Source organism: Pelophylax lessonae (assembly GCF_965119305.1).
Source record: "Pelophylax lessonae genome assembly, chromosome: 1".
Lineage (NCBI taxonomy): Eukaryota > Metazoa > Chordata > Amphibia > Anura > Ranidae > Pelophylax > Pelophylax lessonae.
The window spans coordinates 484,080,559-484,096,339 of record NC_138768.1 but is presented as its reverse complement, the minus strand read 5'-3'; the positions used below and the strand labels follow the sequence as shown (position 1 = coordinate 484,096,339).

Below are 15,781 nucleotides of genomic sequence, written 5' to 3'. Positions count from 1 at the left end.
AAAATCAGTGCACACTGCCGCCTTTGCAGGGAGGAGGGGCTGTCAGCTATTTTGTGTGTGTGTGTGTGTGTGTGTGTGTGTGTGTGTGTGTGTGTGTGTGTGTCTCTCTCTTAGCTCTGCTCCCCCTTCCCATGTCAGGCAGTGTGTCTGTGTTCAAAACTCCTCTCTTTCTCATATATTTTTACTTCATTAAATTACTTGTACCTGACGGGTACAAGTTCTGTAACTTTCTCTCATCAGCCAGCAAACTATTGAGAGTCTGCAAACTCTCGCGAGCAGTGCAGAGCGTTACTGTGGTTACGCTCCGACGGCCATGAGAATTCAAGTGTTCTGTGAAGTGTTCGCCTGGAGCAGAGGAAGGCTGCCGGAGACCTGCAATGCTGGTCCTGGGTGGCCCGGGACTCACAGGTTTTCCGGGCCGTTACGACATCCACTCGCCTTAGATTCACCGCTATGCGGTATGTACTGTACCTTGGCTTCTTAACACTATATCGGCGTATAACACGCACACATCATTTACCCCCTATTTTCAGGGGAAAAAAGTGTGTGTTATACGCCGATAAATACGGTGTGTATATGTATATGTGTGTATATATGTGTGTATATATGTATATATATATATATATATATATATATATATATATATATATATATATATATATATATATATATATATATATATATATATGTGTATATATATATGTATGTATATAGCTCCAAAAAAAATTATTTGGACTGGGTAATGTGTTAATGAAAGGATGCCACATCGTTTAATAGGAAATTAAAATGAGCAACCTACAGAGGGCTGAATTCAGACACCCTTAAAATCAAAGCGCTTGTTAGCAAATCTGACAATCTCTGGGCATACTCCTAATGAGACGATGGATGGTGTCCTGCGATATTTCCTCCCAGACCTGGACCCAGGGCATCACTGATCTCCTGAAAAGACTGAATTGCAACCTGGTGGCATCCAATGGACCTAAACCTAATGTCCCAGATACGTTCTATTGGATTTAGGTCAGACGAGCATGGGGGCCGTTCAGTGATATCAATTCCTTCATCCTCCAGGAGCTGGCTGCATACTCTCGCCACATGGGGCTGGGCATTGTCATGCACCAGGAAAAATCCAGGATCCACTGCCTAGCGTAGGGTCTGACAATGGGACCAACGATTTCATCCTGATTTCTATTGACAATCAGGGTGCTATTGTCTAGCCTGTAGAGGTCTGTGCTCTATGAAAATGCCTACCCAGACCGTCACTGACTCACCACCAAACCGATCATGCTGAACGATGTTACAGGCAGCATAACGTTTTCCACGACTTCTTAAGACCCTTTAACGTCTGTCACGTGCTCAGGGTAAACCTGCCCTTATCTGTGAAAAGCACAGGGCACCAGTGGCGGCTCTTCCAATTCTGGTGATCAATAGCAAACGCCAATCGAGCACCAGGGTACCTGGATAGTAAACACAGGACCCACTAGAGGACATCCGGCCCCCTTATCCACTTTAAGACTGAAGGATTTGCCCCCATAATGACCAGGCCCTATTTTGCTATTTTTTTTTTACTAGTAATGACAGCAATCTGCGATTATTTTTTTTTTTTTTTTTTTTGCGGGACTGCGACATTGCGGCGGACAGATCGGACCCATAACTGACATTTTTGACACTTTTGGGGGAACCAGTGACATTACTACAGTAATTAGTGCTATAAATATGCACTGTTACTGTTATGACACTGGCAGGGAAGGGGTTAAATGTGAGCCTAGGGGAGTGATTCTAACTGTGGGGGGGGGGGGGGGGCATGGCTTCTGAAATGACCATAGAAACCTGTGATCCTATTTAGAAGGATCACATGAGCTCTGTGATCTTTTTAGGGACAAGGATGTTTTTCTCAACAGCCGACCGTCCTCTCTGTGGGGAACGATCGTGGGTGTCAGACGACAATTGGAGCCGCCTGACACACGCATCGGCTTCCCCGCTTATAAGCAGGGGCGGGAGCGCGCCCCCTGCGGCGCGCGCTCGCCCCCTAGCCTCCTGAGTGCGAGCGATGTAGATCTACACCGCTTTGCCCAGGAGCTGCTGCCTGCTGCAGTAAATATGCGGTAGGTGGTCGTTAGGTTGTTAAGAAGTCTGTTTCTGATTGGTTAGAGACATTCACACCAGTGGCCTGATGAAGGTCATTTTGTAGGGTTCTGGCAGTGCTCATCCTTTTCCTCGCACAACGGAGTAGCAAATACCAGTCCTGATGATGGGTTAAGGACCTTCTGTGGCCCTGTCCAGCTCTCCTAGAGTAACTTCCTGTCTCCTGGAATCTCCTCCATGCTCTTCAGACTGTGCTGGGAGACACCGTAAACCTTCTTGCAATGTCGCGTGCTGATGTGCCATCCTGGACGAGTCGGACTAGGTGTGTGTGTGTGTGTGTATATATATATATATATATATATATATATATATATATATATATATATATATATATATATATATATATATATATATATATATATATATATATATATATATATATATATATATATGTGTGTGTATATATATATACACACACACACCAAGGCTCTTCTCCCCCGATAGCTCAGTTTGGCCGGACGGCCAGCTCTAGGAGGGGTTCTGGTCGTCCCAAACGTCTTCCATTTGAGGATTATGGAGGCCACTGTGCTCTTAGGAACCTTAAGTGCAGCAGAAATCTTTTTGTAACCTTGGCCAGATCTGTGCCTTGCCACAATTCTGTCTCTGAGCTCTTCAGGCAGTTCCTTTGACCTCATGATTCTCATTTGCTCTGACATGCATTGTGATCTGGAAGGTCTTATATAGACACGTGTGTGGCTTTCTTAATCAAGTCCAATCAGTATAATCAAACACAGCTGGACTCGAAGGTGTAGAACCATCTCAAGGATGATCAGAAGAAATGGAAAGCACCCGAGTTAAATGAGTGTCACAGCAAAGGGTCTGAATACTTAGGACCATGTGATATTTGTTTTTCTTTTTTAATAAATCTGCAACAATGTCAACAATTCCGTGTTTTTCTGTCAGTATGGGGTGCTATGTGTACATTCATGAGGAAGAAGAATGAACCTAAATGATTTTAGCAAATGGCTGCAATATAACAGAGTGAAAAATTTAAGGGGGTCTGAATACTTTCCGTACCCACTGTGTGTGTGTGTGTGTATATATATATATATATATATATATATATATATATATATACATTTTTTTTTTTTGAATGCTAAATTGCTACTCGCAAAGTTGCCTAGTCCTCCATTTTTCCCTTTTTCAATTTATTTACCCTTTCTTGCAGTCTGTTTTCAGTTTCGGTTCTTTTTTAGTTCCATATTTTCATTTGCATACTTTTTTCGTGAACTAGTTTAAAAATGTAAATTTCATATTATAAATGGGTTACCTAACTGTTTTGAGTTTAATACCTTTAAAATGCAATATTCTTCCTATTTTGACTGTCATTTTAGGTTTTAATCGCTCAAGAAAAAATGGCAACAAACACTGTATATGTCTTTGCAAAGAAAGATTCAAAGTATGCTTATACTGCCGAGTGCCGGTCTTGCTTGGAGAATTCTTCAAGACCAACAAGTTCTATATGGGTCAGCATGCTTGCAAGGGGAGGTCAGGTAAGCTGAGGTTTCTAACTAGTATGGAGATGCATTTTGAATGCTTTTAATTGTAGCAATAGTAAAGTCTCCTTTTGGTATAGTGAATAGCTCCTAAACATAGTTTTGGAGAAATTCACATTTGTAGCAGTCAGCGATGTCACCACTGCATGTTCTCTGAATGGACGGTACACTGAGCGTGCTGTGTGTTTAGAGCGCTGTCCTAAGATCGTGGCTCGCATACGTGGGCGTGACGTCCTAGCGGGCCATTCAAATGACTGAAGCCTACAAAGCTGGAAGAAAGAGTGGGTGAAGATGGAAGCCCTGGCCCCGGTGACAGCTGGAGAGATCTGTTTTATAGGGAAATCTGCCACAATGTGCCATATTTTTTTTTATTTTAAGACTTTACTACTTTTCTAATATGTTCGCCCTTTAAACTTGTCACAAATGTTATGTTAGCTCTTTCATTTGAACTGTAAGCTATATTTTCTTTTGTTTCACCAAATATAAAACTGCTAAAATGTTTAATTTTCACAGGGAGCAAAAAAAAGTGCTATTGGTCAGCGTATTGTTGCAACGTTGCCTTATATTAAACAAGAAGTGCCCATTATCATTGTGTTCAGAGCATTGGGGTTTGTATCCGACCGAGACATATTGGAACACATTATATACGACTTTGAAGATCCTGAGATGATGGAAATGGTAATTCTTTTTTAGATTATTCTTTCTATTGACTGTTGTCATGATCCACCGATCAGCTGTCATTTTGTCCATCTTTATATAGGTGGTTGGCTATGTTGGTCTGCTTGTGTGTTTATCTATATCAGTAGAAGGCTTACGCATGTTGAGTTGGAATTAACACTTCTGGACCGGAAAGATTTGCCCCCTTGACCAGGCCATTTTTTTGTGATTCGGCACTGCGTTAGTTTAACGGACAACTGCGCGGTCGTGCGACGCTGTACCTAAATAAAATTGATGTCATTTTTTCCACATGAATAGAGCTTCTTTTGGTGGTATTTGATCATCTCTGAGATTTTTATTTTTTGCACTATAAACAAAAATAGAGCGACAATTCTAAAAAAAACAATATTTCTCTTGCGTCCTCTGACAGTCGCCGCCCACTCATTCAGTCTTCACCAATGGGTATTGACCTCTTATCCTTAGGAGCAAGCTAGGCATAAGACTTGTTAAAAACAAAGTAATTTACATAGACACGCCTATGGGGATGTCCCACTGGTCCAATACCCCCCTGCTATCAGCTCAACTCAGTTTGTCTTTTGCCTAGTTAGGAGTAAGATAGGCTTCCCTGTGCTGGGGCTACAGTCTCAGGCTTTCTTCTGTTTTATAATTTTATTTTCTCAAGTGTGTTTTCTTACACTACTAGCTGTTTCTCAGCATTTAGTTAGTCGATTCTTCGGATGAGGACGGCTTTGCGGTGCTGGGAGTCGCACTGGTCGTCCTGGTGTTCCAGGACAGAGGGCCTTATGGAGTCCCAGCCCGCCATAGAGCGTTTAGCAGGCTATGCGTACGCTCTGGCCTCGCAAACGACCTATCCCTGTCAGGGATGAAAGCCTGCGAGGTGGCCACCTCGCTGGGACATCTCACCCACGGTTTCGTGCGCTGCTATCATCCTGCGTTTTTTGGCTGACGGCACCCCCACCACCTGGGGTGGGACGCTTTCAGTCGATGAGAGGCACCCATGCCATCGGGTACGGTAAGTACATTCTGTGTGGGGCTTCTGTCTGGGGCTGGCAGTCTGATGTGTCTGTGGTATCCCCTCATGTCTGTGTGTTCTGGGGCTCCCTTGATCCCGGTCCCCGCGGGGGCTCTATCGCAGCTGGAACGCTATGTGGGGGTCCCTCTCCTGATTGCCACTATTTTGGGTGTTTGGAGGTACAGACATGTGCGACAACCGCTGCAGGGTTTAAAACCGCTGGTCCGCCGTTTTTAGGTGTGGGCAGCTGCTGCCTTCACTGTGGGCGCTTCTGCAGCAATAAATGTAGTGTGTTTTGGCGCCTTACGGCGCCATCTTGTGTGTGGCAATGTGTTCTTCTGTGCACATGTCGGCGGCCATTTTCCCCGCAGCCTCCCATTGCTTTCTATGGGCAACCATTTTCCATTAGCCTGCTTCCTAGTTCAGCCTCATGCGGTGACATCACTTTCTTTTTCTCTACAGAGGAGATCGGCAGGAGTGTGGTAACACTTGTGGGGTCTGTCTTTGCTGTTTTGTGAGGAATACCTCTGGCTGTCAGCTTATTCCTACTTGCGGGGTCTGTTTGCATAGTCCTTCATGGCGGTGTACTGCGGTGGGATCGCTGTGCGCTTAAAGGGCCAGTACCTTTAAAAAAGGTTTTTTTCTCATGGAGTCCCAGGACAGCCCCTCAATTCCCCCCAGCTTTGGTGGATGATTCAGGTTCCTCTGGATCTTCTGCTCTGACTGCTGCACTTGCGACTTTAGCGTCCATGGTGGATCTTTTGATGGCTGAACGGGATACTAGAAAAAGGCCTAGGCTCGCTCTCTCTTCTGATCTGACATGGTTGCCGTAGATAGTGTGCCCCTTGAAGGGTCTCGTTCTTCCCAGTCTGAAGGGGAGGATGAGGAGGGGAATGATTCCCCCCCTGGGAAGGCCGAAGAACTTGCAGCTATGGCTGCTCTGATTACTGCTATTAAGGATACACTACATTTAGAGGATGAGCCCAATCCTCCGGGAAAGCGGTCCTCTTTTGGTACCCGCAGATCCCGTAAGGTGGCACAGGTGTTTCCTTGCCCCGCTGAGTTTCACGAAAGTGTAAATGAACAATGGCCCAATTTGTAGCGCAATTTTGTGATGCCAAAACGGTTTCAGGTCCGTTACCCCTTTGCGTCTCCTATGGATTCACGCTGGTCTGTGGCTCCTAAAGTGGATCACACGGTGTCCAGATTGAACAGGGCCACTCTGGTACCCACCAAGGATTCTCCAGGTGTTCCGGGACCCTACGTTTAGGAGGCTGGAATCCCTTGCCCGCCATTCTTGTATGGTGGCGGGTTCCATGCTGAAACCTATTTTCGCCTCAGTCATGGTGGCTCAGGCTGTGGTAGATTGAACCAAGGTGCTAAGACGCACCCTCGTGACTGATTCTGCCCCCCCCCCACTACCATGGAGATGGTGGACTAGATTCATCATGGGGTTATGTATCTGTGTGATGCGGCCTTGGATGAGGACCCGTTGGCGGCTCGCCTGTAGGGTGTCGCGGTACTTAACCGCTGCTTGATTTGGTTAAAAAGCTAGTCGGCTGACCAGACTTCCGGGAAGACGGGGGCTGACATCCCTTATGCGGGGTCTCGTCTTCTTGGGGAATCCCTGGATGAATTGGTTAAAGGTGTCACTGGGGGCAAGAGCACTCTGCTGCCCCAGAATCCTAGGCGTAAGTTCTTCCGCGGTAAGCGGGGCCCTTCCTTTAAACCAAATCAGGGGTCCTTTCGTGCCTTCAAGGCGCAGGACAAGGGGAAACCCTTCAAGGGCCAGGGTGGCCAGAGAAAGCCCTGGGCAGGCAAGCCAAAAGTCGCCCAGGCTGGTGCGGCGGCCCAGTCCGCCACTGCCTGAAGGGGCGCCCTCACCCGTTTCAGGGGTGGGGGGACGTCTGCGCGGTTTCCTCCAACCTTGGCTGCTCCGGATTCCGGACAGGTGGGTTCAGGAAATCATTCGATCAGGGTACAAGATCGAATTCCTTTCGCGACCAGCGGACAGATTCTTTCCCTCAAATATTCATTTGACCCCAGATCGGTTGCAGGATCTTAATCAGGTGGTGCAGGATCTCCTCACCCAGGGGGTAATCGTCCCGGTGCCTCATTAGGACAGATTTCGGGGTTTTACTCGAATCTGTTCACTGTGCCCAGAAAGGAGGGCAAGGTGCGTCAGATTCTGGACTTGAAAGCTCTGAACCGCTTTGTGCGCGTTCAAAAATTGCGCATGGAATCCCTCCGTTCGGTGGTGGCCTCCTTGAGCCCGGGAGATTTCCTGGCTTCCATCGACCTAAAGGATGCGTATTTACACATCCCCATATTTGATTGTCATCAGAGGTACCTCCGATTCGCTATTGCGGAGGAACACTATCAGTTTGTGGCGTTACCTTTCGGTCTCGCTTCGGCTCCAAGGGTGTTTACCAAAGTGCTGGCTCCTGTTCTGGGCCTGTTACGGGCACAGGGCATTGCGGTTTTGGGATATCTGGACGATCGTCTGTTAAGATCGAGTGCCAGTCAGAGCCTGCTGTGCGATCTGTCCACTATGGTCCAAACGCTCCAGGAGTTCAGATGGACCATCAACGTTCAGAAGTCGACTCTGTCTCCTTCGTTTCATCTCCCATATTTGGGGATGGTCTTGGACTCCACCCAAGCAAAGGTGTTTCTGCCGGAGGACAAGCTCCGGACCCTGCAGGACGAGGTCAGGTCCCTCAGACAACGAGCCCTCGTCACTCAGGTCCTGTATGCGGTCCCTGTGGTTGATGGTGTCAGCCTTCGATTCCATAACGTTTGCACAGTTTCACACGCGGTCTCTCCAGGCGTAGATACTGGCCAGGTGGGACAGGCGCCCTCCGTCCTTGGACCTGAGGGTGTCTCTGAGTCGCCAAACCAGAGTGGATCTTATGTGGTGGCTCCAGTCCCCGGCTGCAGTGGAGGGGAAATCCTTCCGGCTATTGCTGTGGACGGTGATAACCACGGATGCCAGCCTGTCGGGCTGGGGTGGCGTTCTGGGCAACCTGTCTGCCCAGGGCACTTGGTCGGTGGAGGAATCCTCCCTACCGATAAACATCTTGGAATTGAGAGCGATCAGGCTGTGCCTGCTCCATTGGTCGGATCGTCTTCAGGGCCGCCCTGTACAGGTGCAGACGGACAACCCCACTGCGGTGGCTTACATCAATCACCAAGGGGGCACCAGGAGGTGACCAGTATTCTGTCTTGGGCTGAGACTCACGTCCCGGCGATTTCGGCAGTTCACATTCCGGGTGTGGAGAACTGGCAGGCCGATTATCTGAGCTGCCAGGCTCTGGACCAGGGGGAATGGTCCCTGCACCCGGAGGTGTTTCAAATGCTGTGTGCGAAATGGGGATCCCGGATGTGGATCTGTTCGCGTCCCGGCTAAACAACAAGGTGGGAAGGTTCGTGGCAAGAACGCGCGATCCTCTGGCAGACGCCTCGGATGCGCTGGTGGTGCCTTGGCACCGGTATCATCTGATATATGCCTTTCCCCCGATTCAGTTGTCTAGGTGGCTGCGCAGGTTGGTCTCGGAACCGAAGTTGGTGATTCTGGTGGCCCCAGACTGGCCACGCCGGTCCTGGTACGCGGACATAATTCAATTGGCTGTCGAGCCTCCATGGCGGCTTCCGTTACGAGACGATCTACTGTCTCAGGGACCGATCTTCCATCCTGCTTTACAGTCGGTGGCTTTAACGGTATGGCTGTTGAAAGCCAGGTCCTAAGTGACAGGGGTCTCATCTGAGATCATTCCTACTTTGTTCAAGGCTAGGAAAGCCTCGTCCGGTAAGATATATTACCATACCTGGAAGGCTTATTTTGCCTGGTGTGAATCCAGGGGCTTCCCTCCTTGTTCCTACTCGGTGGCGAGGGTGTTAGCCTTCCTACAAACTGGTGTGGACCAGCGCCTGGCATTGACCACGATTAAGGGCCAGTTGTCTGCACTGGCTGTCCTTTTCCATCGCCCATTGGCGTCTAACTCTTTGATTCGCACCTTTATTCAAGGTGTGCGTCATTTGGCCCCCCCTCAGAGGGCGCCTCTACCTCCTTGGGACTTGAACTTGGTTCTGTCCGTTTTGCAACGTCCTCCCTTTGAAAACATCAGGGAAATTTCTTTTCCTCTGCTGTCCAAAAAAGGTTGCTTTTCTAGTGGCGATCGCTTCTGCACGCAGAGTGTCGGAGTTGGTGGCTTTGTCTTGCCGCTCCCCTTACCTGGGTGTTCATAGGGAGAAGGTGGTCTTGCGACCCAACCAGTCCTTCCTTCCAAAGGTGGTTTCTGATTTTCACCTTAATGAGGACATTGTTTTGCCTTCGCTTTGTGTGAATCCTAAACATCCTAAGGAGTTTGCCTTACATTCCTTGGATGTTGTCAGGGCGATCAGGGTTTACCTGTCGTCCACTGAATCCTTTCGAAAGTCGAATTCTCTTTTTGTCCTTCCTGAGGGGCCTCGGAAGGGTATGGCTGCGTCTGTGGCGACCATTTCAAAATCGATCAGACAGACGATTGTACAGGCCTATTCAATTAAAGGACGTGTACTACCCTTACCTGTCAAGGCGCACTCTACCAGAACGGTGAGTGCGTCCTGGGCATTCTGGCATCAGGCTTCGGTGGCCCAGGTGTGCAAAGCTGCGACTTGGTAGTCTGTACATGCCTTTTCAAAGTTCTCCAAACTTGATGTTCTGGCATCGGCAGATGCCTCCTTTGGCCGCAAAGTTCTGTGTGCGGCAGTGCCTTAAGGGGACCCTGGTTTTGCAGGTCCCTATCTGTTGGAGTTGTTTCCCCCTTGTTTATTTGCTTTCCTGGGTTGTTGCTCCAGTTGAGCTTTTCTGTTACCCAGAGGATACCTTTCTGTTAATGTAAGGTTCCTTTCTCTGACGTGGGTGCTACGTTGCCTTTATGACGGTTATGTTTCCCACCCCTCATGTCTACACTGCTTTGGGACATCCCATTGGTGAAGACTGAATGAGTGGGCGGCGACTGTCAGAGGACGTAAGAGAAAACTGAATTTTTGTAAAATCTTACCGTAAAATTCCTTTCTCTGAGTCCTCTGACAGTCGCCGCCCCTCTATTTGGGGTTCTTTGGACTTTGCTTGCTACCAAATGGGATGGCTGATAGGGGGGTATTGGACCAGTGGGACAGCCCACATAGATGTCTATGTAAATTACTTTGTTTTTAACAGGTCTTATGCCTAGCTTGCTCCTATGGATAAGAGATCAATACCCATTGGTGAAGACTGAATGAGTGGGCGGCGACTGTCGGAGGACTCAAAGGAATTTTACAGTAAGATTTTACAAAAATTCAGTTTTCTCTTACGTCGTCTGACAGTCGCTGCCCGATGGTATTAGCCTTCACTAATGGGTAATGGCACCCTCTGCAGGAGCAAGGCTAGGCAGATTATTGATTATAAGGTTAATACAACAAAACTTTTTTTTTTTTACCTCGGCACGCCACTAGGGGGCCATCCCTCAGCCATTATCTTGAACCCAATTTGATATGCTGCCTAGCTTAGGAGCTGGTTTGATCTTTCTGACCGGGACCTTGTGTCTGTTTTTCTTTGTTTTTTTTCTGGTTTCATGTGTTTTTTTCTTTGCACAATAAATTTTTATATCTCTCACTATCACTAGTTAGTCAGAGATTCCTTTCCTGGAGGACTACAAGTGACTGCAGAGCTGGGCCTCGGACTGGGTAATATGGATCCTTATGGAGTCCCAGCCTGCCAACGAGCGTCGCAGGTTACTGGTACGCCCAGGCCTCGCAACAGTGCCCCTCAGAATGGGGACGAGCCTGCGGAGCTGTCTTTGCCGAGGGCGTCTCAACCCGGACCACCGGCGTGTTGCCAGCATCCCTCCTTGGCTGACAGCACCCCCACTTAGGGTGGGAAGTCTCCCGTATCCGAGCAGTGCCCGCTTCCTGGATTGGTGTGTACTGATACTCTCTTGCCCCTGGGGACTTTTTGGGGGGTTGTGGGCCCACTCACCACTTAGGAGACAGCAGGGCTGTTCGTCTCTGTGGGATTCTCTTCTGGCCGGCTTTGGGTTGTTTCCCTCCCTGTAACCGCTGAAGGCGCTGTATGGGGTGTTTGTAGTACTTGGGTGGTGCTCATAGCTCTGGGGGTCTCCCTGAGGTCCCCGGTGGTAGCCAGATTGTGTTTATACACTTTTTTTGCCGCCGTTTGGAGCGGCCTCAATGTTTGTTGTGGGCAGATCTCTAGGCTCTGTGTAAGGACAGCAGCCATTTTAGGATTCTGCACAGGCTCGGGCTCCATCTTGAATGTGGGCACATGCCTAGTAAGAGCAGGCGGGCATTTTCCCAGTGTCCTTTTCCATAGGGTTTCAATGGGCACCTTTTGTCTGGGCTCGAGGGCTGGGCCTCTAGCGGCGTGAGGTCACTTCCTTTTTCTTCACACATCTCCTGTGAAAGAACGCTGGTGGCAAGTACTAACAGGCTGGGGGATTTTTAATCATCCTTCTGCCATTTTTCTACTAAATGATTTTTACTTGTGGCTAGTGGGTTTCCTGAAGGGGCTTTTTCAGTTAGTGCAGATTGCGGGGGGAAGGGTCCGCGGGAACCGCCAATTTAAAGGGCCAGCGTCCCTTTTAATTTTTAAGGCAAAATGGACTCCCAGGACAACAAATTCCCTGCAGACCTGGTGGGGGCTGCGGGTCCACCTGAAACCTCTTCCATGGCCTCCATATCTGCTGCTCTTGCGACTTTGGCGTCCCAGGTGAATCTGCTTATGTCGGAACGCTCCTCCAAAAAACGGCCTGTGCCCTCCCAGTCCTTGTACTCTGAGCCCAAATTGGTTGCCACAGACGATGGTCCCCCTGAGGGCTCCAAGGTCCTCCGCTTCTTGGGGGGAGGAGGAGCAGGAATCTTCCTCCTTGGTAGCGCGGGAACGCACTACGATGGATGCCCTCACTAGCGCCATAAAAGAAACTCTCAATCTTGACGATGAGCCATCTCAGTCAAGTAAGCGGTCCGCTTTCGGGTTTCCCTGCCCTGAGGAATTTCACGAGATTGTGAATGACCAGTGACGGCGCATTAAGCACATGTTGGTGGTGCCTAAGCGTTTTCCCCTCCGCTATCCATTTTTGGAGGCGGTGGACAAACGTTGGACGGTGTCTCCAAAAGTGGATCACACTGTCAGGGCGGAATAAGTCTACCTTAATGCCAGTAGAAAATTCCCCGGTATTCAGGGACCTGGCAGATAGGCGCGTGGAAGCGCTCACCCGCCACATTTATCTGGTGGCGGGTTCCCTGTTGAAACCTGTGTTTGCCTCGGTGATGGCCTCTCAGGCACTCACGGCATTGTGCAAGGGGCTTCGCTGCACTCTGGTGGCGGAGTCGGCCTCTCCGGCTGCCCCTTGCCATGGTGGATCAGCTCACCCAGACTGGGATGTTCTTGTGCGACGCAGCCTTGGATGAGGCCCCATTGGTCGCCCGGTTATCCGCCGCATTACCTGGTTGAAGAGCTGGTCGGCTGATCACGTGTGCAAAAAGACGGCATCTGAGGTCCCCTATGTGGGGGGTCGTCTTTTTGGGGAGACTCTGGATGAGTTGATCAAGGGGCTCACAGGAGGTAAGAGTATTCTGTTACCCCAGGTCACTAAGGGTAAGCCCCCCCCCCCCGCACGCGGGGGCCCTCCAAGACTCGGCGTAGTTCCTGTCGTGCCTTTGGGACGCAGGAGAAGGGTAAACCCTTCCGGTTGCCACAAGAAACTGTGGATGGGTAAGCCAAAAGCCGGTCAGTCAGTCTGGTTCAGCGGCCCAGTCCACCTTTTCCTGAAGGGACACGCTCACCCCTTGTCGGGGTGGGGGGACGTCTGCATTGCTTTCAGGAACCCTGGTTGTCCTGCATTCAGGACAGGTGGGTTCACGAGCTGATTCGTTCAGGGTACAAGATCGATTTTTAATCTCGCCCCGCAAACAGGTTCTTTCCGTCCATTCTCCAGTTGTCCCCTGATCGTCTCAGAGATCTCATGGGGGGGGGGGGGTAGTGCACGATCTGGTTTCCCAAGGAGTCATTGTACCCGTTCCTTCACGGGAAAGGTTTCGCGGGTTTTACTCCAACCTGTTCACGGTGCCCAGGAAAGAAGGCAAAGTGCGTCCGATTCTGGATTTGAAGTCTCTGAACCGCTTTGTGCGGGTACAGAAGACTGCTTTGTGCGGGTACAGAAGTTCAGGATGGAACGGTCGGTGGTGGCATCATTGAGATCCGGGGACTTCCTGGCTTCCATCGACTTGAAGGATGCGTATCTACACATCCCTATTTTCAAGGGTCATCAGATTTCTCAGTTTTGCGGTGGCTGGGGAGCACTACCAGTTTGTGGCGTTACCTTTCGGTCTCGCTTCGGCTCCCAGGGTTTTCACCAAGGTGTTGGCTCCGGTTCTAGCTTTGCTGTGTTTATGGGGCATTGCGGTCCTTGGTTACCTGGACGACCTTTTGTTAAGGTCGAGCTCATGTGTGGCCTTGGCGAGCGATCTGGCTGTGACGGTTCAGACACTCCAGGAGTTCGGGTGGACCATCAATTTTTCAGAAGTCGGCACTGACTCCCTCAACTCGTCTTCAGTACCTGGGGATGGTCCTGGACTCTGCTCTAGCTCGGGTCTTCCTTCTGGAGGACAAGCTCGGAACTCTGCGGGAAGAGATCAGGTCTCTCCTCCTTACAGACCTGCATGCGGGTTCTGGGCCTGATGGTTTCAGCTTTCGAAGCAGTTCCGTTTGCTCAATTTCACACCAGGACTCTGCAAGCGGAGATCTTGGACAGGTGGGACACGACGCCTCAGTCCTTGGAGAGGAGGATTTCACTGAGTCTTGTGGTTGCTCCGGTCACTGTCCTTGACGCAGTGCCAATCTTTCCAGCCTCTTTTGTGGACGATTCTCACCACGGATGCCAACCTGTCGGGCTGGGGAGGAGTTCTGGGCACTCTTTGTGCCCAGGGGACGTGGTCGGCGGAGACTTCATTGCCGATTAAAATGTCTTGGAGCTCCGAGCGATCAAGCTTTGTCTGTTCCGTTTGTCATCTCTACTTCGGGGGTGTCCGGTCCGGGTACCGACGGACAATGCCACGGCTGTGGCTTAGATCAATCACCAAGGGGGCACCAGGAGTGCCCGGGCGCCCAAGGAAGTGGCCGAGATCCTGGCTTGGGCTTAATCACATGTACCGGCGATCTCGGCTGTTCACATTCCGGGTGTGGACAACTGGCAGGCGGACTATCTAAGTCGCCAGACTTTGGACCAGGGGGAATGGTCCCTGCATCCGGAGGTATTTTGCCTCCTGTGCGCCCGGTGGGGGACCCCGGATGTGGATCTGTTCGCATCCCGTCTAAACAAAAATGTGGAAAGATTTGTGGCCAGAACTCGTGATCCTTTGGCGGACGCCGCGGATGCGTTGGTGGTGCCTTGGCACCGCTATCGGCTGATGTATGCCTTTCCTCCGATTCAACTGTTCAGGTTCCTCCGCAGGTTGGCGTCGGAACGGATGTCAGTCATTCTGGTGGCCCAGGACTGGCCTCGACGGTCCTGGTACGCGGACCTTGTTTTAGATGGTCGTCGAACCTCCCTGGCGGCTTCCGCTGCGAGATGATCTTCTGTCTCAAGGACCGATCTTCCATCCTGCTTTACAGTCTCTGGCTTTAACGGCATGGCTGTTAAAAGCCAGGTCTTGAGGGATAGAGGTCTTCCGCAGGCGTTCATCCCTACCTTGTTAAAGGCTTGTAAACCTACTTCTAGGAAGATTTCTCACAGCACCTGGAAAGCGTATATCGCTTGGTGCGAAGTGCATGGTTTTGGCATTCCTGCAGAAGGGCGTGGATCAGCGTCTGGCGCTGACTACGGTCAAGGGTCAGTTGTCAGCCTTGGCCATCTTTTTTCAACGTCCTTTGGCGTTTCATTCCTTGGTCCGCACCTTTATTCAAGGGGTGTGGCATTTGGCTCCCCCGAGGAGAGCTCCCTTGCCTCCCTGGCATCTTAATTTGGTTTTGTCTGTGTTACAGAAACCTCCTTTCGAGAACATCAGAGAGATTCCTCTGTCTGTGTTGTCCCAGAAAGTTACCAGATAAGGAGAACGGCAAGAAAGGTAATTCTAAGAGATAAGGTGGTTCTGCGACCAAATCAGTCTTTTTCTTCCCAAGGTGGTTTCTTCGTTCCACCTCAATGAAGATATTGTGTTGCCTTCGTTGTGTGTGCAGCCCAAGCATCCTCAGCCTTGCATTCCCTGGATGTGGTCCGGGTGGTCAAGGTTTACCCGTCCGCCACGGAGTCTGTTCTGCAGTCTGATTTTCTATTTGTTCTTCCTGAGGGACCTTGGAAGGGATCGGCCGCCTCTGCGGCGACCATTTCTAAGTGGATCAGACAGACTATTGTTCCGGCCTATTCTATTAAGGGTCAGGTTCCTCCTTTTCCAGTAAAGGCCCATTCTACCCAAGCCG

General features: G+C 50.0%; 1 protein-coding gene across 2 annotated transcripts in view; it reads left to right on the top strand.

Moving 5' to 3' along the window:
• POLR2B (RNA polymerase II subunit B) overlaps positions 1 to 15,781 on the top strand; it is an 837,536-nt gene that overhangs the window by 172,361 nt on the left and 649,394 nt on the right. For both annotated transcript variants that reach the window (XM_082254374.1, XM_082254373.1), the window contains 2 exons: positions 3,477 to 3,635; positions 4,152 to 4,316. In XM_082254374.1, the coding sequence (XP_082110500.1) occupies positions 3,477 to 3,635; positions 4,152 to 4,316 (324 nt within the window). The remainder of the gene's footprint in view (positions 1 to 3,476; positions 3,636 to 4,151; positions 4,317 to 15,781) is intronic.